A 24,826-nucleotide genomic window follows, 5' to 3' on the forward strand; every position below is an offset into this window, starting at 1 on the left:
TTTCCTCTTAGAAGAGACAGGGAGTTCCCGGCCATGTTTTTGGAAAAGGCCTATGGCTTGTTAATGGACGCGACCTGAAAAGGAGGAGGTGCTTGGGTACTTTGAAGTATTTGACTAGGTGTTTTGTACAGTATGTTATGTATCTTCACGGCATTCATGTGAAGTAGTTTATCACATAACATTATCACATTCAATTGCACATAACAAACCCCCAACTATATTGGCTTAAATAAGAAACTTACTACAAAGAAGTCTTGATTTAATATGGCTCCAAGATTGGCTGATTCAGTCGCTCAGTGATAATACCAACAAACCAGATTCTTAGAATCACTTTCCTCTGCTGTTCTGTGTTGGTTTATCTGCATACTAGTTCACCTCAGTGTCCCAAAGTGGCTACTGTAATTCCAGGAAGGAAGTGCAAATAAGGCAATCCTTGGAAGCCCCAGCAGATCTGGCCTGTCTCATTCACTAGAAATGGGTCATCTTCCCACTCCTGCCACTGGCAAAGCAAATGAGATCATCTATCATGAGTGGCTTAGATTAGGAGTTATCCTCTGAGTCATGTGGATTAGAAAGACAAGTTTTGACTGCTACGCAAGAAAGAAGGGGATAAGGACTCCTGGGTAGGCATTCAGCAGTGTCTGCTCTGCCTAGGTGCTCTGGCTTTTAGAGATGAGGAATGTGAGGTTCAGAGAGAGTGACTTTCTTGGAATCATATATAGTAGCAGCAGGCCTCAGTCTCAGCTCTGTCCCAAAGGCCGATATGTTTTATACTGTGTTCTCCTGCAGTACAAAATAGCTTTCTCTCTGCTGTATAAAAACTGATGGTCTCAAAGAAAGAAAAACAAAAACTCATGGTCCAGGAGAATATTTCTGAACTTGACTCAAGTTGAGGATCATCCAGTGATGTTTATCTAGTACAGGAAGCCTAGGAATGCAACTTTCAGAGGACATGGATTTCCGTGTTCCTTAAATGCCTGTAGTATTTTATAGTTCTCCCTTCTGAAAGCAAGCAGTGCCACAAGGGATAAGGACAGAATTTTAGCCTGAGCCCCATTCTTGAAGCCCATTCATTCATCCATCCGTCCCACAAATATTTATGGAATGTAGCTATGTGCCAGGCATTGGGGCACATAGGCTAAGCATTAGGCACTGGGGCTATGACAGTTAAATACACAAAGACCCTGCTCTATGGCCTTAAGGGCCAACTCATTTGGGAATGAGGTTATCCAAAAATAGGGTATGCATGTGGTCAGGGGAGAGCCTCTTACAGTTTGCTTTTGGCGGAATTATTGGACCTCTTGCCTTCCTACTTGATATTACAATTCATGAACCTTTTACATGGGCTCACTCTAAAGAGGTGGTGAAGTCCCTGAATAGCAGAAGCATATGGGAAGGCGTTATTGACATTAAATTGGACTGAATTAGGAGGTCCAAATCCTGCCTCATCAATGTCAACAAAGAAGACAGTGCCTACCCCTCAAGTGCTCATCACCATAACCATGTCTGTTCTGGGAGATGACAGTGAAGCCTGCAGTCACTTAGTCACTTAGTCTGGAATCAGTTCCAGAATGGGAAGTTGAGGGTGTGATAGAACCTTTCACAAGAGTTGGTATTTACCCTGTTAGGGTGCTGCTACTAACTTGGATTCTGTGTAGTCAGGTATTAAAAATTTAGGATACAGTGTTTCATTTGGTGACATTTAATATTTTGAAATGGAAATTTTCTGTAAAGGGGTTAATGGTTTGAAGAAGAAAGGCAGAATTGAAGTCAGGTGGGTTTGAATCCCATCCATTTATGAAATGTTTATTGTAATAGGTGCAGGTAATAAGTGCTTTAAAATGTTAACTATAGTAAACTTTTTTTATTCACTAGCATGTAGTTAGGGAGGATTTTCTCTGCTTTATATACATTCCCTAACTTCATTAACCATTATATAAGGTATATTTCTCTCCATTTCTCAGATAAGAAAACAAGCCCAGAGGCTTAGTGATTGTTGCAAAGTCCCACAGTGACTTAAGTGATGGGGGGGGGGGGGGCACTGAAGATAGGATATTTTTTCTCCTTTTCCTCTTTGTTTCAAGCTTTAAAAAGCAAAAGTACTTTGATTTTTAAAAGTCTAAATGATGTTCCTACTGATGTTTGGGATATAGGCAAAAATCAGGAATCATTCTTCAGCTTTAAATAGTTATCACCTCTCATTAAGGCAACATGAAGGACCTACTATTTCCTAGCGAGTGTGCTGGCCATCGTAATCTTACAAAGCTCACAAACTAGTGCGGGAGGGGGCACACAAACTAGTAAGCAAAACAAATTACAGATTGGGAGGATTATTAAGGAAATGCTGTGATAGAAAAACGGGCCCCCGTCATAGATTGGTGATCCGGAAAAGACCTCTCTGAAATAAGTCTTAGGTTGAGGTATAAAAAGAAGCATCGCGGGGCTGGAGAGGGAAGAAAAGGTGAGTGTGAAGAAAAAGGAGAGGCTCTGTTCCTGGCCAAGGGAAGAGGGGCGCCAGGTCGGAAAGGGAAGCGCTTTGCCTGTTGTGGGAATTAGCAGATCAGTATAGCTGTAGCATAGTGATGAGGAAAAGTCTTGCTTGAGGAGAAAGGAAGGGCCCATTTACGCGGTGCGTTTTGGCACCGGGAAAGCGTGATCTCAGCGTGAGGAGACGCTATTAAAGCGTTTCAAACAAGGAAATTATCCGATACGTTGTGTAATGTCCTCTCAATCCTCTTTTCCCAAACTAAATTGCACCCCCTCCCCCCCCCCCCCCAAAATGGTCGTCAAAGCAACCCACGGACTTGGAGTGATCAATTATGGTGGTCACTTGACCGCCTGCTGAGGAGGAGGCGCGTGGTGCCGCCCAGGCTGGGCGGGGCGGGAGGGGCTCCTTAAGGAGGGTGGCTCTGCCCTAGACGTGCTCTGCCCTAGTCACTCTCAGCTGCAGGTCCGGGCTTTGCTCCTCAGACCGGCCACGCTCCAGGTAGGCTCCTCCCCAGGTAAGCTACCCCCTCAGCGTTGTCGCCTTCCCCCGGCACGGCCCAGCACTAGGGGTGGTGCTAGGAGTCCAGCCCCTCCGAGTTGTCTCCGGCCGGTACGATACTGCTGAAAACCGTGGGAGGGGAGGGCCCGCCCGTCGCGCGTGCCCCACGCCCCGCCCAGACTCGGCGCCGGCTCCCTGACACCTCCCCCGCTTCCTCCGCGCCGGCCGCGCCCGCACCGACGTCGCGCCCGCACGGCTTGGGGCGGAGAGGCGAGGCTTGGACGTCGGGCGAGTCCGGGCAGCGGAACTGACGCCAGCGGGCTTCCGGGGGCGGCCCCCGGGGAGGTCGGCGGCGGCGCCGCAGTCGTGGAGGGGCAGTGGGAGCGTAAGCGGCCGCGGGCGACGCAAGTTCCGCACGGGGTTCTCCTCTCCTCGATTCACGCTTCTCCTTCCTCTCGCCTAGTCGCACGCTGCCTCCCCACGGCGGCTCTTCCTGACGAGAGCTTTCGGAGTGCGGTAGCTGAGGAGAAGCCATCACCACCTCGCCTCGGGGCCGAACGAGGGTGCCTGTCGCGCCTCGTTGCCCCCTGCGCTGCCTCCTTGCCCCCAGTGGTGGGCGCCCTTCTCGCTCGAAGCACTCCCCCCAGCTCCATGAATGGAAATCGGCTCCGCAGGTGAGCGAGTCCGAGCTGCTGGCCTGGTGGGTAGGGGTGTCCCCAGAGCATCGTCGCTCCCTCCGCCCCTGCCCAGGTGCGAGAAGTGTGCGCGGGCCCGGCGGCTCTCCCCCGCCCCCCGCGCGGCCCCTCCCCCGCAGCCCCGCAGCCCCGCCGCAGTTCCCCGGGGCCACTGAGTAGGCGAAACTGCGGGGAGGGGGCACTGCTTAAAGGATTGAAGTTTGGGTATCTCCAGGCGGTATTACTCTTTTTTTTTTTTTTTTTTCTGGAGTCTAGAAGGGTTTGTCGTCTTTTTTTGTTATTCCAATTGAAGGTGTAACGGCGTGCGCGTCCTTTAACCGCGTTGTGTGTCCCATGGAGGCGCTGGGCGGTCAGCTCTCTTACCTCTTAAGGTAGTTGTGAAGCTACATGGAGATAACGGAGGAGTGTTAAGTTTGAAATAGGTATTACTACAGCGTCAAATGCAAGATGGCATTTCATCCATCCCCGATTTCTCTTCTGATATTTGCGGCCGCATGGTATGTAGTTACTAAGGATTTCGGAAATGTCATATCGGCCCAGATTACAGCTTACGTGAGGAGGTGGATCTTAAAATTGCTGACAATATATTTTTCTCATTCCTCATTCCCTAGGAAAACGGATATTATATTCTTGGCAATTTAGAATTAAAAAAAATTCTTTTCTCTCCTTGGGAAAACTGCAGTCTTTAAGGAAAATTGCAACATGGGCAGTACTTACCTTGAAAAAAAAAAGCTTTCTTTATGGTTCTAAAGTAATTAATTGAGAGACATAAAGTAGGTGTTACATAACCGTTTGCTTTCCAAAGGGTAATACTTAATATGTTAAATTTGAAAGTGTGCTTTATTCAGACAGTAACAAATTTGTAAGTTAATTTTCAAAATATTGGTGGGAGGGGGCGTCATGTTACTCATGGGACCGCAGGTCCCTGAAGTTCACATCTCATTTTGCCAGTTTGGGAAGTGCTTGAACATAAGAAAAACTTAAATACAAGGAAACCAGTGACATAATGATAACAAAGGGTTTGTTATGATTAGATTAAGAAGTATAATTGTCAGTAGATGCAAACAGCACTTAGGATTTATAGAGGTGGGATGAGGAGAGGGGCTTATTACAAGTTTCACTACATGAAATTTTCTGTAATCGGTTTCTCCCATTTCTCTTTCGCATGCTTTTTCTATAATCTTTATATTTTCTTAAAAAGGGAAGCTTTGTAGATTGTGAAGAGTTTTAGACTTTTATTTGTTAATCATTGGTTTGTGTATTTCTGAAACTGTGTCCTGCCTTTTTAATTTTTTAATTTTTTAATTTTCTACTGTACTGTTTAGTGAATATGATGATCTCGGGCTATAGATAACTTTTACATAACTGTCCTTTCATCACGCCTGGAAAACAAAACATGAAAGTTAAACACTTTATTGATTGTCCTAATATTTTAAAAGATAGTTCAGTTTTGTTTTTTTTTTTAACTTCTTTTGTCCTTTGGGTTTTTCATACAAAATTATGCCTCAGGGTGTGGGCAATATCTTAGAAAATATTTCTGAAGTCCAACCACCTAGCCGACTGGTCCAACTAGCCAGGTACGATTCAGTAAATGCTCCTATGAATTCTTGAGCTATAGATAAGTTTTACATCTTTTTGCATGTGTCATTGCTGAAATTTATACCCGTTAAATTGTCTTCACATCTGGGGAGGTACAGTTAGATAATGTCTATCTCATCTTAGATATCTTGAAACTCAGAAGGTTGTTCTTCAGGGATGTTTATACATGATTAACTGTAATAATGAAGTTAAAATATAGTCTGTCTGAAGGTTGTCATCATCAAAAACAAAATTTTCATTCTTCCTGAGACTTACATGTAATTGTTATGCTGCATGTGAAATTGAAAGCACAGTTGGGCAAAATGTGCAACGAAGTTTTAAATCCAGAATTGGACAGGTATAGAGAGGGGTGCCTGGCTGGTTCAGTGGAGTGTGTGATTCTTGATCTCAGAGTTGTGAAGGAGAGCCCCACCATGGGTGTGGAGATTACTTTAAAATCTTTAAAAGGAAAAATAAAAAAAAAAGAATTAGACAAGTATGTATTTTGGTTTAAAATTTTTTAATACAGGTGAGCCTCGGTGGCTCAGTCAGTAGAGCATGTGACTCTTGATCTCTGGGTCCAGAGTTTGAGACCCACCTTGGGTGTAGAGATTACTTAAACAATTTTTTTTGGACATAAATGCTCTCTGATAGTTGAGTCAATGTTGGATCTTTGTACCAATTTTTTTTCAAAGTTTTGTGTGTGTGTGTGTGTGTGTGTGTGTGTGTGTGTGTGTGTGTGTGGAGATTCTTAGGAATTATGAATTCTTAGGATATTTTATTTTTTTATTTTTTATTTTTTAAACATTTATTTATTTTTGAAACAGAGAGAGACAGAGCATGAACAGGGGAGGGGCAGAGAGAGAGGGAGACACAGAATCCAAAGCAGGCTCCAGGCTCTGAGCCATCAGCCCAGAGCCCAACGCGGGGCTCGAACTCACGGACTGCGAGATCGTGACCTGAGCCGAAGTCGGACACTCAACCGACTGAGCCACCCAGGCGCCCCTATGACAGGATATTTTTAATGCTAGTTGTTAGGTAGATACATAGAAAACTTAAAATTTACATTGGAAGACTTAGGATACAAATACTATATAATTGTTTCTCACTAAAAGTTAATATTTGTTCTTCCTTTTTGCATGTAATACTTAAAGCGACTTTAAAGGTGTCCTGTACAATGTACTGATTTAGTACTATGTGAACTTTGATTTAACCCGAAAAGGTGGCACAGTTGGGTTTTTAGCTATAACAGTAGTTTTGCATTTTTTCCTAGAGGTACTTCCGATGGAACCCTGTTTTTTATGGTTTAGTTACATTTGGACTAAAAGTATACGTTTTGTTTTTATTTACAAAGGTTTTTTTAAAAAAGTAATCTCTGTACCCAACGTGGGTCTTGAATTTACAACCCCGAGATCCAGAGTCGTGTGCTGTACTGAGTCAGCCAAGCACCCCTAAAAGCATATGTTTTAATTCCAAATAAAGTGTGAATAGAAGCAGAAATGTACATTGAGATATGAGTTCTCATGAGTAGCAGTTTTTAGGACATTAATACTCTAGTCTGTATTTTTAGGTAAAGTCAGACTACTGTTTAGGGTAGAAGGAAATGTACTTAGTTGCAATGGAAGAAAAACACTGTTACTTTAAATTAATGATAGGCAAAGTGATTTGACATGTTTGGTAGTTGTTTTATACAAGGGGTGACTAGACCATATTAATGATACTCTTAAATTCATGTTTGGATCTGCATAGTAGTCTTAAGCTTCTACATTTCTTTAATAATAAAAATCTAGAAAAATCATTCAAGAACAAGTTCCAAAGGAACAGAAGTTGCATGTATGGAAACTAGATTTGAATGAAATGAATTAAAGTTGTAGATTCAAATTAACTAAAATATATAATGCCATTATAGGTTCTCAGTTTAGTAACTAAAATAATCTTTTTAAAATCACTTTGGGATGTAAGTTTTCTCACTTGTAGATTTTTGTCTTGAAGAAAAAAAAATGTCAAAATGCTGCTCTGTCTGGAGAATATGAATTTTGGAGGTAGAAAAGGTTTTTCTACTTGGTTGCTACTTAAATTTTAGCTTGTGCTGTTCTTGAGTGGCCATGATAATTTTTTCCCTAGTATTTACTGCTCTTGACTGGCAGTGGGACTTACAAAAATATGCATGATTATTTTGATTTGTTTTAGAACTTAATTTCTCTGATAGTGATAGAACACCCTGAGGGAATATAGAAAAGGAGGCAAGAAACAATTTTGTTCTTCTCAACAAAGATTTAAAGGAGAAAAAGAACGTATAGGTAACTCTCAAATGTAATTTGATTAACATAATAAAGACCTTTAAAAATTATCCGTGATTCCATCACCCTGATCACTTTTTAAATTTGTAAGCCAGATTTCAAACTAGTAAATCTATTTTAAAAAAAATAAGGAATTAAGTAATTGAGGAAAGTGGCTAGAATGAATGAAATGATTTCAAGATGCTACTCCCTTTTGCTCTTTTGGAGACTATTATGTACTAAATTGTCAACTTAGATTTAATTCATATTAATTTATATTTTCCAGTGGGAACATTGTATTTGTTTGGTTCTATAAGCCTGGCCTGAGAGCATGCAAAGAGGCCTGGGGCCCTGTAAAGGGATATTTCCTGGAAGAGTTCTCTGTTGTATATGGAAAAACCCTAGTTTAGAATAGAATTCTTGCTAAACTGACATAAACTATTGTATTCTAGTTGAATACTATGTTGCTTTCTATCACAAGCATCTTTTTCACATTGATTTTTATAGTCTTTAAATACTTGAGGGTCTATCTGAAAGATGAAGTAAGTAAATATTTTGTTAATCTAACAAAACATTTATGATACTTAAAACTAGAATTTAAAGTAATTTATAGGGGATTTTTGTTTTTGTTTTTTTTTTTTAATAGATGAGGGAATAAGACGAGTGATAGTTCTTTTTTTGGGAAAGTAAAACTAAAAATATAACTTAAGAATAGTATCCTTTCCAAACCTATTTAGTGTTCATTTGTTGGAATAAACAGTATTCACCAGACATTCCTACTTCTAATTCAGTTGTCTAGGATACCCAATAGACCCCCATTCTTGGCTCATTAACAAAACAGATGTGAGAAAGAATATTGTGTGGTTTTTCAACCATAATGGTTATGCTGTTAGGATACATGAACAGCCTTTCTGTATTTGGAGTTTCTGTAGTTTTCTGCCATTATCTGTGTTAATATTAACAACTTTCTTTGACTAATCATTGCTTTAAAAAAAAAAAAAAAGACTATTGAGATTTAGCAAAACCATGTTAAACAGTGTTTTTTCTTAATGTGGGCTTTTTGTGATTTGGTTAAAATAAAAAATTATTTTATGAAATACATTATTATGAAATAATGAAATAACTTATAAGAATTCTTTGTTTTGTATCATCCAGTTTTTTCTACATTATAAAACTACGTTATTTCTAAATTGTCAAGTTTTTGAGAAATGAGAAGGTATCTACAGAATATAAACATGAGATATTTTTGTATTTTTCATTTGTGGAAGGAATTTTGCAAGAAAATATTCTCAATTGTAGATTTACATAATACTATTTTTGAATCATTACCAATACTTGATATTTTAACTGAAGTTCATTACTGTGTCTCAGAATTTAAAAAAAAAAAAAAAGGTTAAAAAATAGAGTGCAAAATGGGTTAATACCTTAGCAATGAAGTCTTTTTTTTTTTTTTTTTTTTTTTTTTTTTTTTACTTTTTGAACAAGAAAGTTCTGCCTTCTAAATTAGGACTTGATCTATCTGTATATTTAACATAAACATGGCATTACTCTAAAATTACTCAAAACTTTTTTATGTAATTTTTTTTTTTTTTTTTGAGAAAGAGACAGGCTGGCCTGGTAGGGGCAGAGTGAGAGGGAGACACAGAACCAACCAGGCTCCAGGTTCTGAGCTGTCAGCACAGGGCCTGATGTGAGGCTCAAACTCACGAACCATGAGATCATGACCTGAGCCACCCAGGCGCCCCAAAAATTTTCTAAAATTTTTGCTTGGGTACTCAAAAAGTTTTTCAAAAGCTACCCAGCCTTTAATTCTGAAATAAATCTCGATACATTTCCATAGGGCAGGACCTACTTGGGCCATGTCCTCCCTTGTTTTCAGGGGGCACAATGCCTTTTTAAAAATAGTTCCCCAGTACTGCCATCTGAGAAATTTTACCCTCAGCAGGCTGAATCTTCTACAAGTGATTATTAAGCTATAGTGAATATAATAAAGTAATATGGTAATAAGTGCACTGTTTGTATAAGTTCATCGAATGAATAGGTAGAATTAGTATGTGGGAGGTTACTAAAATCTTTTGCTAATGTTTACTGCTTAGCCTTGTGGGTATATGTAGTAAACATTTTATTATGTCAAATTTTGAGGCCAACACAATATGTTTATTTTTCCAAAACAAAAATCGAATGTTTTCCTGACTATAAAATAAAATATTATTTTATTTATTTTTTTAAATGTTTATTTTTGAAAGCACACACACAAGTGGGGAGAACATAGAGAAAGGGGGACAGAGGATCCAAAGTGGGATCCATCCTGACAACAGAGAGCCTGATGTGGGGCTTGAACTCCAGAACTGTGAGATCATGACCTGAGCCAAAGTCGGACGCTTAACTGACTCAGCCACCCAGGCACCCCATATATTTTCAAATCTAGTAGGCAATATATGTATTTGTTAAATAAATGTGCTTCACTGGAAGTATAATTTGTTGTGTTGACAGAATTGTTTCTTCATTAATTTACATTAAAATATTTTTTGGATACTTAAACTTGATTTTATAATAACAGTAGTTTGTTACATTGCTTATTCATGAAACAATTTTGGTCTTTTGCCATTTGTATAAATAACACCCAGCAAAATAATGGAAAACAATTTGGGTGTGTGATATAGTGCACAAAGCATGGGTTTTGGAGACAAATCCTGGCTCTCAAATTAACTGACTTGATAATGATGTGTCATTGTAGATTCAGTGATTGTAACAGATGTACCACTCTGGTGTGGGGTGTTAATAGTGATTGAGGCAGGCTAAGTCTATTTAAAAGAATTAACTGACTTTGGGCAGTGCATTTAATCTTCCTTAACCTTAATTTCCTTGTCTGTACAATGGGTGGTAAAAAAGTATGCAAGGGAAATGGTACTTCTCTTCCTACTTTTTAAGACCTTTTATTATAGAGAATTAAGGGTGTATACAAATAGGCAGAATTACATAATAAGCTACTATGTACCCATCATTTAAACCCAATAATCCTCATCCACATCCAGTTGTGTCCCTTCCTATTTCCCATGACCTTGTACTTTTTTGAAGCATATTCTAGTCATAATGCTATTTCATTCATAAATGTCTGCTAAGTGCTTATAAAAAATACAGAGTCTTTAAACCATAGTACCATTCTCATTGCAAAATAATAATATTCCTTTATATCAAATATCTGGTCAGTGTTCAATTTCTACTTGTCTCGTATATTATACTTTTGTTTCTAGTTTGCTTTGGTTTATTTTTTCATTTTTGAATTCAGATCCAGTAAGTTTCACACATTGTGATTGATATGTCTTTTAAAAATACCAGTATAATTAATGTACAGTGTTATATGAATTTCATGTGTACAACATAGTAATTCAGTTCTGTGTGTTAGTACTCATAAGTATGCTCTTAATTCCTGTCACCTGTTTCACCCATTCCCCCCCCCTTTGGTAACCACCAGTTCTCTTTATTTATATTTAAGAGTCTGTTGTGGGGGCACGTGGGTGGTTCAGTCGATTGAGCCTCCGACTTGGTGTCCAACTTTGGCTCAGGTCATGATCTCATTGGTTCATGAGTTCAAGGTCCATATCAGGCTCTGCACTGACGGTGCAGAGTCTGCTTGGGATTCTCTCCCTCTCTCTCTCTGCTCCTTCCCCACTTGTGCTCTTTCTCTCTCTTTCTCTCTCTCAAAGTAAATAAACTTTTGAAAAATTAAAAAGGAGCATTTGGGTGCCTTAGTCAGTTAAGCGTCCAACTTCAGCTCACATTGTGATCCCATGGTCTAAGTTCAAGCCCCACGTTGGGCTCTATGCCAACAGCTCAGAGCCTGGAGCCTGCTTTGGATTCTGTGTCTTCCTCTTTCTCTGCCCCACTCCCCTTGCGCTCTGTCTCTCTCTCCCTCTCTCTCTGTCAAAAAACAGACATTAAAAAACCAAAAATAGACATTAAAAAAAAAGAAAAAAAAAAAAGCATTGGGACGCCAGGGTGGCTCAGTCAGGTAAGCGTCTGACTCTTGATTTCAGCTCAGGTTATGATCTCATGGTTGTGAGATTGAGCCTGACGTCAGGCTCTGTGCTGAGTGTGGAGCCTGCTTGGGATTCTCTCTCTCACCATCTCTCTCTGCCCTTCACACGCACATGCTATCACTCTCTCAAAATAAACATTAAGGGTTGGCTTTAGCTCAAGCGGTTACTTCACCTGTGGTTATCAAAATAAACTTTAAAAGAAATTTAAAAAACTAAAAAACATATTTTTAAGGTTCGGTTTTTTGTCTCTTTTTTGTTTTGTTTCTTCAATTCCACATATGTGTGAAATCATAAGGTATTTGTCTTTCTCTTTCACTTAGTATTAGACTTTCTAGATTCATCTGTGTTGTTGCAAGTGACAAGATTTCATTCTTTTATGTGGCTGAGTAATATTCCATTGTATATATACTACCTTTTTTATCCATTCATGATTGGTATGTCTTTTAAGTGTCTTTTAATCTGTAAGTGTGTTCTATAATTCTTCCCTATTCAGTTTATGGGTTGTTTGTCCTTTTAGAGTTTCTCACAGTCTGGATTTTGTTGGTTCCATCTTCATGGTGTAATTTAACATGTTTCTTTGTTATTTTTAATTTTTTTTCATGTTTGTTTATTTTAGGAGAGAGAGTTTGAGCATGCCAGTGGGGTAGGGGCAGAGAGAGAGGGGGGGAGAGAGAATCACAAACAGGCTATCCTGTCAGCATGGAGCCCAACAGAGGGCCTGATCTCATGAGCCTAAAGATCATGACCTGAACGAAAATCAAGAGTTGGTCACTTAACCATCCGAGTCACCCAAGCTCCCCTAACATGTTCCTTTGAATTTACTGTAAACTACTAGGACCTAAAGTCTTGATTATATTCGGGCCATTCCTTTTGAAGTTACTCCAGTCAAGGTTTTGTCCCTACCACTCTGTTGAAATTGCTTTTATCAAGGTCAAGAGAGTTTGCTAAACCTAATAATCAATTCCCAAATCTTCGTTTTGTTTGGCTTTATTTGATTATAAGTTGCTTCCTTTTTGAAATCCTCTTTTTCCCACTTTCTCCAAGTCCTCCTCAACCTTACTGGATATCACTTTTCTGTCTCCTTTGCTATGCCCTCTTCATTTCCCTAATCTCTAAACATTGGGAGTATCCCAGGGTTTAGAGTTCTTCTGTATCCCACCACAGAGTGGGTAATCACTAATCCAGTGGTTTCAAATACTGCTAATATGCTAAGGACTCTCACGTTTATGTCTCTAGCTGGACCTCTTCCTTGAACTTTATACCCATCTAACTGCCTATTAGACACCTAGTTGTGTAGACCTCTCAAATTTAGCATGTCCTAAAAATCCTCTTGATTTCCTCTCCAAACTTGCTCCCATCACTCTTTCCTAATTCAGTAAATGACATTTGCATTCATTCAGTTGCTTAGACCAAAAAACAAAACAAAACCCTTGAGAGCTCTTTTCTCTCATACCACACACCTACTCCATTAGCAGTTCCCATCAGGTCTACCTTGTAAGTATTTTCCACATCAGCATCTTTCCCCCAACTGCTACTTCCCCAGCCCTAGCCAACATTATCCTTTGTCAACTAGCCTACTAACTGGTCTTGCTGCTTGTACCTTTACAGGCAGTTTTTAATAAAGCAGCCTGAGCGATCATTTAAAAAAAAAAATTAAGTCAGATCATAATGCTTCTTGAACCAGAACCCTTGTTGGTTTCTCATGTCTCATGATACAATCCAAAGACCTCATGATGGTTTACAAATCCTGTATGATCTGATCTCCCATTATCTCTCTGACCTCCTCTCTTACTCTCTTCTTGCTCACTGTGCTCCAGGCATAGTGGTCTCTTTGCTGTTCTTCACCAAGCAAGCTTCTGCGTTTTCCTTTATATTTGATTTTTCCTCAACCTGAAATGTTCTTCCAGATGTCCATGGACATGAGAAAACATGACTTGTTTTCTCACTTCCTCTGTTTTCTGATTACTTGTCACCCTTTCAAAGAGGCCTTTGACAAACCTGTCTAAAATGGTTAACTACCTATTTGCTTTCAACCCCTCCTTCTATCCCCTTAACATATTTTATTTTTCTTTGTAGCACTTACTACTACCTGATTTGCAAAAAAGAAATGCAGTGTAATCTGCTCCCCCCAACCCTCCCATAAAAGCTTCATGAAGACCAGGTCTTTATTAATATTATGAAAATTATTGTTCACCTGAGCCTGAACAATGCTTGATAGTTAGAGGCAATAAATATTTGTTGAGCAAATTAATGAGTCGATGAATGATAGACTTTCACCAGATGTTAGTTTGTAGTGTAGTGTAATGGTTAAAAATGCAGTCTCTAAATCAGACTATTTACAGATCCTGACTTTATCAGTTTATAAGTGTGAATATGTTTTTTAATCTCCCTGTGCTTCAGTTTCTTCATAATATAGTACTTGCCTCAAAATTATATTATGAGAAATCACAATGCATTTCAAATATTAATAACACAGATTAGCTATTGTTGTTGTTAATATTAACTTTAAATATTAAGGTGGAATATCCCCCCCACAATATATTAGGAACTAGTTAAAACAGATAACTGGCTTATTATTTAATCTGTGTATCTATAAAAACTTGAATATGGGGTGCCTGGTTGGCTCAGTCAGTTAAGTGTCTGGTTTCAGCTCAGGTCATGATCTTGGGTTCAAGCCCTGTGTCGGGCTCTGTGCTGACAGCTCAGAGCCTGGAGCCTGCTTCATATTGTGTGTCTTCCTCTCTGCCCCATCCCCCGCTCACACTCCGTCTTTATGTTCCTCAAAAATAAAAACATTAAAAAATAATTTGAGCATAACGTTCAATAAATACTTAAAGTAGATATGACTTTTTATGTTTTTGATTATAAAGTTTTATTTATTTAAGTAATCTCTACACCCAGCATGGGGCTCAAACTCACAACCCTGACATCAAGAATCATGTGTTCCTCTGACTGAGCCAGCCAGGCACTGCTTTGTTTTTTATTTTTAAAAAAAATTTTAATGTTTATTTATTTTAGAGAGAAAGAGGCAGCATGCACAGGGAGGGGCAAAGAGAGAGAGAGAGGAAGACATAGAATCCAAAGCAGTCTCCAGGCTCCAAGCTGTCTGCACAGAGCCTGATATAGGGCTTGAACTCACAAACTGTGAGATGTCTCAAGCCGAAGTTGGATGCTTAACTGACTGAGCCACCCAGGCGCTTCTGTTTTTGATTTTTTTAAAGATTATCTGGGTCGGGGGTACCCACCTGGCTCAGTCAGTAGAGCATGTGTTTTTATTTCAGGGTCATGAGTTGAAGCCCCACGTTGGGCATAGAGCCTACTTTTAAAAAAATTAAAAAGGAATTATCTGGGCCACCTGTGTGGCTCAGTGGGTTAAGCATCCAACTTCTGCTCAGGTCATGATCTCACGGTTGGTGGGGTCAAGCCCTGTGTCGGGCTCTGTGCTGACAGCAGTTTGGAGCCTGCTTCAGATTCTGTGTCTCCCTCTCTCTTTGCCCCTCCCCCACTTGTTCTCTCTCTCTGTCTCTGTCTCTCTGTCTCTGTCTCTCTCTGTCTGTCTCTCTCTCTCTCTCTCTCTCTGTCTCTGTCTCTCACAAAAATAAATAAACATTAAAAAAAATTAAAAAAGAAAAGGAATTATCTATAGGAGCAGTGAGATTAATGAGAATTGGGGATATAGAGCAGCAAAATACTATTTTTAAGCCAATCTTGATAGTAACCGCATGTAAATAAAATAGCAGAAAAAAAATTTTTAACACATAAAAGGTATTTTGAAAATGTAATGCCTAATTCTAGAGAGGGTAAGAGAGAGAGAGCTGGGGATAATGATGTGTTCCCATGACAGTTTGGCAGTAAATATCAAGAGTCAGAAAAACAGTTCTCTTCCTACCCTTTGATTTTGTAAGTCTACTTCTGAAATTGATATGAAGGGGCAAAATTTCTATATACCTGTTTCCCTCTGTACTTCCCCCCCCCCCAATAGTAGGTGCTTAATACAGGATGGTGCACTTAGTATATTGTGTGACATGTGGTACATGCCTGTTAATATTTGTTGAAAAGGTATAGTTTTTTTTATGACTTAGTGCCAAGCACATCTTGAATGTATAGTTTTATCTCATTTTTTAAAGCATTTATTTTTGAGAGAGAGAGAGAGAACGAGGTGGGGGGAGGAGTGGAGAGAGGGGGACAGAGAATCCCAAGTAGGCTCCGTTCTGACAGCAGAGAGCCCTATGCAGGGCTCAAATTCACGTACCACGAGATCATGCTAAATAAGGATTTACCAGAAAGAAATTAAGGAAGCAATATCATCTACAATTAAATCAAAAAGAATAGAATACTTAGGACTAAATTTAACCAAGGAGATGAAAGACCCATATACTGAAAATTGTAAAACATTGATAAAAGAAATCGAAGAAAACACAAATAAATGGAAAATGCTCTTGGATTGGAAAAATTAACATTGTAAAAATGCCCATACTACCTAAAGCAGTCTACAGGTTCAGTGCAATGCCTATCAAAATTCCAATGGCATTTTCCACAAAAGTAGAGCAAACAATCCTAAAATTTGTATCAAACCACAAACCACAAAAGACCACAAATAGCCAAAGCAGTCTTGAGAAAGAACAAAACTGGATGCATCATGTTCCCTGATTTCACATTATATTACAAAGCTGTAGTAATCAAAACAGTATGATATTGGCACAAAAAGAGATACATAAGTCAATGGAATAGAATAGAGAATTTTGGAATAAACGCACACACATATGGTCAATTAATATTCGACAAAGGAACCAAGAACATGCAGTGGGGAAAGAACAGTCTGTCTCTTCAATAAATGGTATTAAGAAAACTGGACAGCCACATACAAAAGAATGAATTTGTATCCCTGTCTTTTTTTTTTTTTTTTTTTTTTTTAATGTTTGTTTATTTTTGAGAGAGAGAGTGGACAGAGCATGAGCAGGGGTGGGCCAGAGAGAGAGGGAGACACAGAATACGAAACAGACTCCAGGTTCTGAGCTGTCAGCACAGAGCCCAACGTGGGGTTCGAACCACGAACCTTGAGAACATGACCTGAGCCAAAGTCAGATGCCTAACCAACTGAGCCACCCAGGCACCCCAAAATTGTATCCCTATCTTATGGCATACACAAAAATTAATTCAAAATGGATTAAAGACTTGAAATTAAGACCTGAAACCATAAAACTCCTAGAAGAATACATAAGTAGTAAACTTGACATCAGTGTTGGAGGTGATTTTTTAAATTTTCATTTGCATGGAATATATTTTTTCAACCTTTCACTTAAAATCTTTGTGTGTCCTCACATCTGAAGTGAGTCTCTGGTAGGCAGCATGTAGATGGGTCTTTTTTTTTTTTTTTTTTTTTATCCATTCAGCCTCCACTCGATGTCTTAGTCCATTTACAGTCAAAGTAATTATTGATAGGTATGTACTTAATTGCTCTTTTGCTAATTGTTTTCAGGCTGTTTTGTAATTCTTCCCTTCCTTTCTTCTCTGCTCTTGTCCTTTGTGCTTTGATGATTTTCTTTAATGGGTGTTTAGATTCCTTTCTTTTTATCTTCTGTGTATCTACTGTAGGGTTTTGCTTTGTGGTTACCACAAGGCTTCATGACTTTTTCTTTTTTTTTTTAAGCACCAGCAGTGCATTCCCTTCGTAGGTACTTAGCAGGCTTTAAAAAACTTGTGTAGAGCCCCTGACTTAGTTGGTTGGGTGTGCGACTCTCCATCTTGGGGTGTGGGTTCAAGCCCCACATTGGGTGTAGAGATTACTTAAAAAAAATCTTGGGGGTACCTGGGTGGCTCAGTGGGTTAATCGTCGACTCCAGTCAGGTCATGATCTTGCCTTTTGTGAGTTCAAGCCCCATGTCCGGCTTTATGCTGACAGCTCAGAACCTGGAGACTGCTTCAGATTCTGTGTCTCCCTCTCTCTCTGCCCCACCCCTGCAAACACTGTCTCTCTGTCTCTCTCAAAAAGAAACAAACATTAAAAAAAAATTTTTTTTTTAAATCTTGTATGTGTGATGTCTGGTATTCTACCAATTGCATTGTAGTGTAATTTGAAACTTCTTTACACATTGTCTTGCTTTAAAAAAAAAAAAAAAGGCTGTTTTGGGGCATCTGGGTGGCTCAGTTGGTTGTGCATCATGATCTCGTGGTTTGTGAGTTCAGCCCTGTATTGGGCTCTGTGCTGACAGCTCAGAGCCTGGAGCCTGCTTCGGATTCTGTTGTCTCCCCCTCTCTCTGCCCCTCCCCCGCTTGTGCTGTCTCTCTGTCTCTCAGAAATGAATAAATGTAAAAAAAAATGTTTTTAAAAAAAGGCTGTATTGAGTTTGGGGGACTTAGTGTAAACGTTTGCTGTATAAAAATAATTTGAAAAAATTATATCGGAAGATGTTTAAGCATATTCTAAGAAGTTTAGGGCTCCTGGGTGGGTCAGTCAGTTAAGCTTCCAACTTTTGATTTTGTCTCTGGTTATGATCTCCTAGTTAGTATGATCCAGTTCCACATCAGGCTCTGTGCTGACAGCATGGAGCCTCCTTGGAATTCTCACTGTCCCGCTCTCTGTCCCTCCCCCACTTGCATGCACGTGCTCGCTCTCAAAATAAATGTTTAAAAATAAATAAAAATAAAAACGAAGAGGTATTTCATAGGAAAAAAATTCAGTTCTGTGGTGTATGCCTGTAATTACCGGGCCAAAATGGAAGAGAAATGGAAACCTAGAAAAGTAATGACCTTGAAAGCCACTTTTTCCCTGAGGGCATTTGCTGGTTTTGGAAACATTAAGTTTTGGTGCCTTGAAGGTGTGGAGTGAACAGAAATTAAAGTCCAGAGTCTGCATATGAGAGTATACAGGAGACTTCTGTGCCATAAGCTGAGACCCTCGAATGCTATGCTCAGGGTGAGAATAATCTTGAAGTGGACAACTCTTACTGGAAGCCTAAATTGTAATCTTGAATTTATTTTAAGTTGTACTGGACAGGTAGTATTCCCAGGTACCCGACAGAAACAAATGCAGACCTTTTCTTGAGGAATATATTTTTATCCTAGTTCTCAAATTATTTGTGCAAACTACTTTTCGAGTACAAGGCCCATCTAGATATACATGCTAACAAGATACCATGAGCAAGAAAGACAATAATGAAAACAAAATCATAGACTTCAGATATTGAAGCTATTGGTTGCAAATTACAGAGCAAATATTTATAAACAACTGTATTTACAGGGTTGTTACTACAGCCTGTTACTACAACTGGGTTGGCTGTAGAATCCATGCGTGCAGGCTACTGAAGGCAAATTTTAGAGGTGTTTGAAAAAGACAAAAATAAAAAATGAATAAAGAAATAACAGAAGAAACCCTTCTGCAATACTGATCTCAACTGAAAACTGAACATATATTATGTTCCAAGCAAACCTAACAGAAAGAGAACCGCATGAGGACATATTTATGGATTTTCAAGTCTCAGATATAAAGAACGCATACAGAAAAAGAAATCCATAATAGCAAATTTTAGATGAAAATTTAGATGGAAATTTGAAGATCAAATTGTTAAATATATAGGTTCAATTTAGGTTGTTTGTATATGAAGGTAACAGACATTCTTTAAATGTGCAAGGGCTTGGGAAATCTGCCCTCCCCATGCCTTTTTGTGTAACATTACTTAATGACAACATTAGAATAACAAGACAAATTTGAAACCTCAAGAAGGGAGACTACTGGGGTTGTAAAGGATGGGTAGTAATCAAAGAAACCATATAAATTTATAGATTTATATTTATTATTTTTAAAATTAATTTTTATTTTAGAGAAAGAGCATGCAAGTTGGGGAGAGGGGCAGAGAAAGAATCTTAAGCAGGCTCCATGCTCAGTGCAGAGTCTGACATTGCTCGGTGTCATGACCTGAGCTGAAATCAAGAGTCAGACACTCAACTGACTTAGCCACCTAGGCCATCCCATCCATCCATCTTTCTTCCTTCCATTCTTTCTTAGTTTCTTTTGTCTCTTTTCTTTCTTTCTTTCGTCTCTTTTGGCGCTTTTTTTTTTAATATCTTATTTTTAAGTAATCTCCACACCCAATGTAGGGTTCAAATCACAACCCTGAGATCAAAAGTTGCGTGCTCTACTGACTGAGCCAGCCAGGTGCCCTGCTATTGTATGTTTTCTAATTTGATCCTGACAAGATTCAAAAGAAAGAGGCAGATCAGGTATTATTCTCATTTTATAGATCAGAAAATAGAAGTTTCAGGGCTAGTAATATTTGACAAAGATCAAGTGGTTAGATAAATGGCAGAACCACAACTATGACCTGGTCTAGAATTACTCAGTGTTAGCTATGATGTTATCAGTATTATCTAGGATAACAGGAACAGTAATATCCTCATAAGAGGTTTTACCAAAAAAAAAAACAAAAACAGAAAAAAAAAAAAAAAACAAAAAAACCTGATATAGGTAGCACTTCAGTGTACTTTCATCCAATGAAAAAAAGTTAATTAACCCAACTTTTAATTCGTGATATAAACTTGATTTTTGTGTGAAGCATTATCCCTTTGATACATTGCTAGATTTACTTTGTTAAATTTTTATGATTTTTGCATGTATATTCATGAATGATACTGTTCTGTGATTTTATTTATTTTTCATAATGTTCTTGTAAGGTTTTACTATCAGGGTTTTTCTGGGATCATAAGTTGAATTGGGAAATATTTACTTTTTTCCTGATCTTTGAAAGAGTTTGTATAAGGTCCGTATTATTTTTTCCTTTAATTTTTGCTGTAATTCTCTAGTGGAACCATCTGGATTTGGAATCTCTTAGTGTATGTGTGGAAATATATATATTTTTTAAAGATTTTATTTTTAAGTAATCTCTACATCCATTGTGGGGCTCAAACTCACGCCCCTGAGATCAAATGTTGCATGCTGTACCAACTGAGCCAACCAGGTGCCCTCTGGAATTATTTTTAATTGTGGATTTCATTTTTTCAAATAATTACAGGACTTTTCAGATATTTTAAATGTAAGTTCATTCAGGTAACAGTTATTAATTAACTGAATTTATTGTTTGAATTTCATTTAACAAAGTTACAACATTTTGAGTTTTAAAATCTTAATGCTAGATATCACTTAAGGCGTTTTTTAAACTTTGATAAAGTATACGTAACATTAAATTTACCATCTTAGCAACTTTTTAGCATACAGGTCAGTACTATTTAAGTATATTCACATTGTGTGCAACAAATCTCCAGAACTCTTTTCATCTTGCAGAATTGCAGCTATACTCACCAAGCAACAATTCCCTACCCTCCCTTTACCCCAGCCCCTGGCAACCACCCTTGTATTTTTTGTCTCTGAATTTGGCCACAGTAGATATTAAATAAGTTGCATCATACAGTGTCCTTTTGTGATTGGTTTATTTCATGTAGCATAACATCCACAAGGTTCATCTATGTTGTAGTGTGTCAGAATTTCCTTTTTATAAGGTTAATGTTCCATTATATGTATATACCACATTTTGTTTATCCATTCATCCATCAGTAGACCCTTAGGTTGCTTCTTCCTTTTTGATGTTGTGAATAATGGTGCTATGAACAAAGGTGTACAGTTATTGGGGTGCCTGGGTGGCTCATTCGGTTGAGTGACTAACTCAGCTCAGGTCATGATCTCACAGTCTGTGGGTTGGAGCCCCACGTCGGGCTCTGTGCTGACAGAGCCTGGAGCCTACTTCTGATTCTGTGTCTCCCTCTCTCTGACCCTTCCCTGCTTGCTCTCTGTCTCTGTCTCTCTCAAAAATAATAAGCATTAAAAAATAATAATGTGTATAGTTATCATTTCAATACTCTGAATTCTTCTGGGTGTATACCCTAGAGTTGCTGGGTCATACAGTAATTCTATTTTTAATGTTTTGAGGAGCCACAATATTGTTTTCCATTTTATAGTTATAGCAACGGAAGACTTCAAATTTTATATACTTTGGTATGTCAGTAACCTGTATTTCTCTAGTAATTTGCCTATTTCACCAAACTTGAAGATTTATTGACATAATGTTGTATCTTCAATATCTGTAGTGATATCATTTTTTTTTTCACTTAAATTGGTCACTTAAGCCTTTTTCCTCCTCTTTTAAAAATCAGTGTTTCCTGGGGGCACCTGGGTGGCTCAGTTGGTTGAGCATCCAGCTCTTGATTTTGGCTCAAATCATGATCCCAGGGTCTTGGAATTGAGCCCTGCATCGGGTTGTGCACTGAGTGTGGAGCCTGCTTAAGATTTTCTTTCTCTCTCCATCCTCCTTTTCCTCTCTCCCCCCTCCCCCCACCTCTGCCTCACTCCTCCACTTGCTCTTTCTTTCTAAAATAAAAAAATATCAGTGTTTATCTTTTATGGTATTTTGTTCATTTGTTCTTGTCCTTATTATGTCATACTTTAAGTTTAGTACTTTGTTGTTGGTCTCACACTCTTCGGGTCTGATTTGTGTTTGCCCATGCTCGTCTGGGTTTGTGTGATTGCTCTCCCCTTCTTTCTACCCCTCTGAAAACAAGTTTTCACAGGTACCATTTTTTTGTTTGTATGTTTAAATGAGGAGAGTAAGTTGGGTAGAAAAAAGTTGAAGTGTTAGAAATGATAGCGTCTTTTAGCACTAGGCTTCATCCATTATCAGCTGTACTAAAAATTCTCATATACTCTGATTGACAAGATTATCAAATGCAGCTTATAACCGTGTTACTCTTTTTTTTACCCTCTCTTTGGCAGGACCCGTTGGGGCCCAGCCCCTACTCATGGTGCCCAGAAGACCTGGCTATGGCACCATGGGCAAACCCATTAAATTGCTGGCTAACTGTTTTCAAGTTGAAATCCCAAAGATTGATGTCTACCTCTATGAGGTAGATATTAAACCAGACAAGTGTCCTAGGAGAGTGAACAGGTAAGAATCGTGAAGTCATGGAGATTATTGTGCTGTTGATACTTGTTTGCTTTAGTTATTATGTTTATCTTTCACATTGAATAACAATAATAATGTTTAACAGTTTGACCAAGCACACATGGTAATTTGTTTTGAAATTGTACTTCAGGGGCGCCTGGGTGGCTCAGTCGGTTAAGCGTCCGACTACGGCTCAGGTCATGATCTCGCGGTCCATGAGTTCGAGCCCCGCGTTGGGCTCTGTGCTGACAGCTCAGAGCCTGGGTCCTGTTTCAGATTCTGTGTCTCCCTCTCTCTCTGACCCTCCCCCATTCATGCTCTGTCTCTATTCAAAAATAAATAAACGTTAAAAAAAAATTAAAAAAAAAAAGAAATTGTACTTCAGAGCTGTGATGTTGGGAAAAATCTACAAATAGCCTTGAAATTTTCTCATTATAGCATAAGCTCACATGTTTTCTCTGTGATAATAGAGAAGGTCCAGCTCCTTTTTACATGCTCTTGAAATCAGACTAAGCATATCTTTTCCATTGCTGTTGGTTAACATATCTGTGCTTTCTTTTTTTCTCCCCTTTACATGCCCACCTTATTTATCCCTTTAAAATGATGGGATGGTAGCAGTAGTGGGTAGAAATAGTGGTTGTCATGTTTCATGCTTTCTGTTCTGGTCCTCAACTCCTGACTTTCCTTCCTTTTATGTAGGAACAAGTACATAATGATATAGAAACATTTATCAATATGCTTTTAGTAAGCTGCTTCTCTCAACCTCCCTCAAATGTATGTGTGTATGTATGTATGTATGTGTATATACGTATATGTATGGTTGTGGTTTAGGCATTAAGGGAAGATAAATGGAACTTATGACATGGTGTACACCATGAAGGAGGTTTTAAAAAACAAAATAGGCGCCTGGGTGGCTCATTTGGTTAAGTGTCTGACTCTTGGTTTTGGCTTAGGTCATGATCTCACAGTTTTGAGAGTTCAAGCCCGTGTTGGGCTACATGCTGGCAATGGAGGCTGCTTGGGATTCTCTGCCCTTCCCCCGCTTACTGTTTCTCTCCCTCCCTCTCTCTCTCTCTCAAAATAAATAAATAAACTTTTAAAAAAAAGCAAAACAAAACAAGACATACAGACAAAACACTTAGAAAACAGTGATACTCAACTTAGCATTTTGATTTATGCTATCAAATATCCCAGCCTTTTCTTATTCAATAAGTATTATTAAGAGTCTTCATTTAAGACATAGGTGGTTCTTGCTGTCAAGAAATTCATCATTTAGGGGCACCTGGTGGGGCTCAGTTGTTTGAGCGTCCGACTCTGGCTCAGATTATGATCTCCCAGTTCATGGTTTTGAGGCCCATGTCATACTCTGTGCCGACAGCTTGGAGCCTCCTTCAGTTGCTGTGTCTCCCTCTTTTTCTGCCCCTCCCCTGCTCTTGCTCTGTTTCTCTCTCAAAAATAATTAAGCATTAAAAAAAAAAGAAATCCATCATTTAGATAAGACACATAAGAAATATGAAATGAATGAGCACTAAGAGACTTTGCTATAACGTGTAAAAAAAAAAAAAAAACCATCATATGAATGTAATAATGTGGAGTGCAGAGTTCTTTCTGAGGTCACTTGTCTACTGCAAAATTTATTTAATTCCCTGTGGCCTACAGAATGACATCTCAAATTTAGTATAATATACCCTTCTTTGTTTGGCTCTAATCTATATCCTTTACCATATTCTGCAGTCTTACCTGGAATGCCCTTTCTGCCCTTATCTATCTGGCAAACTTCTATTATGTTTCAAGACACACCTTTTGAACTCCGTAGTCAGAGGTAGTTCATTCTTCTGTGACCTTATAGTACTTGGTGTACAATGCTGTTATAGTATTTTTAGTGTATATTGGTTACTTGTTGCTTTCCTCTTCTCACAGTATAATTTCTTCATGAAAAGGAATACTCTTTTTCATTATCTTTGTAGTGCTGATATTAGCTTGATGATTGGCACATAATAAATAGTAGAGTGAGGGGCGCCTGGGTGGCGCAGTCGGTTAAGTGTCCGACTTCAGCCAGGTCACGATCTCGCGGTCCGTGAGTTCGAGCCCCGCGTCAGGCTCTGGGCTGATGGCTCAGAGCCTGGAGCCTGTTTCCGATTCTGTGTCTCCCTCTCTCTCTGCCCCTCCCCCGTTCATGCTCTGTCTCTCTCCCAAAAATAAATAAACGTTGAAAAAATAAATAGTAGAGTGAATGAAAGCTTATAAAAGTAAAATGAGATGAACATGATGGTGAGGGGGCAGGAAAGAGAACTGGACATTATAAAAGGCTATATTTACC

The 24,826-nt window shown here is 38.8% G+C and overlaps 1 protein-coding gene across 3 annotated transcripts in view; it reads left to right on the forward strand.

Moving 5' to 3' along the window:
* Positions 1 to 3,291: 3,291 nt before the first annotated feature.
* AGO3 (argonaute RISC catalytic component 3) overlaps positions 3,292 to 24,826 on the forward strand; it is a 115,861-nt gene continuing 94,326 nt past the window's right edge. Inside the window, exons 1-2 of one of the 3 annotated variants that reach the window (XM_045476703.1) lie at positions 3,292 to 3,660; positions 22,338 to 22,509. In XM_045476703.1, coding sequence (XP_045332659.1) covers positions 3,642 to 3,660; positions 22,338 to 22,509 — 191 coding nt within the window. In that variant the 5' untranslated portion in view covers positions 3,292 to 3,641. Of the gene's footprint in view, positions 3,661 to 22,337; positions 22,510 to 24,826 lie in introns of those variants that run through there. The other 2 variants (XM_045476704.1, XM_045476705.1) reach the window with 2 other exon arrangements.

The sequence above is a fragment of the Leopardus geoffroyi genome, chromosome C1 (assembly GCF_018350155.1).
Source record: "Leopardus geoffroyi isolate Oge1 chromosome C1, O.geoffroyi_Oge1_pat1.0, whole genome shotgun sequence".
Lineage (NCBI taxonomy): Eukaryota > Metazoa > Chordata > Mammalia > Carnivora > Felidae > Leopardus > Leopardus geoffroyi.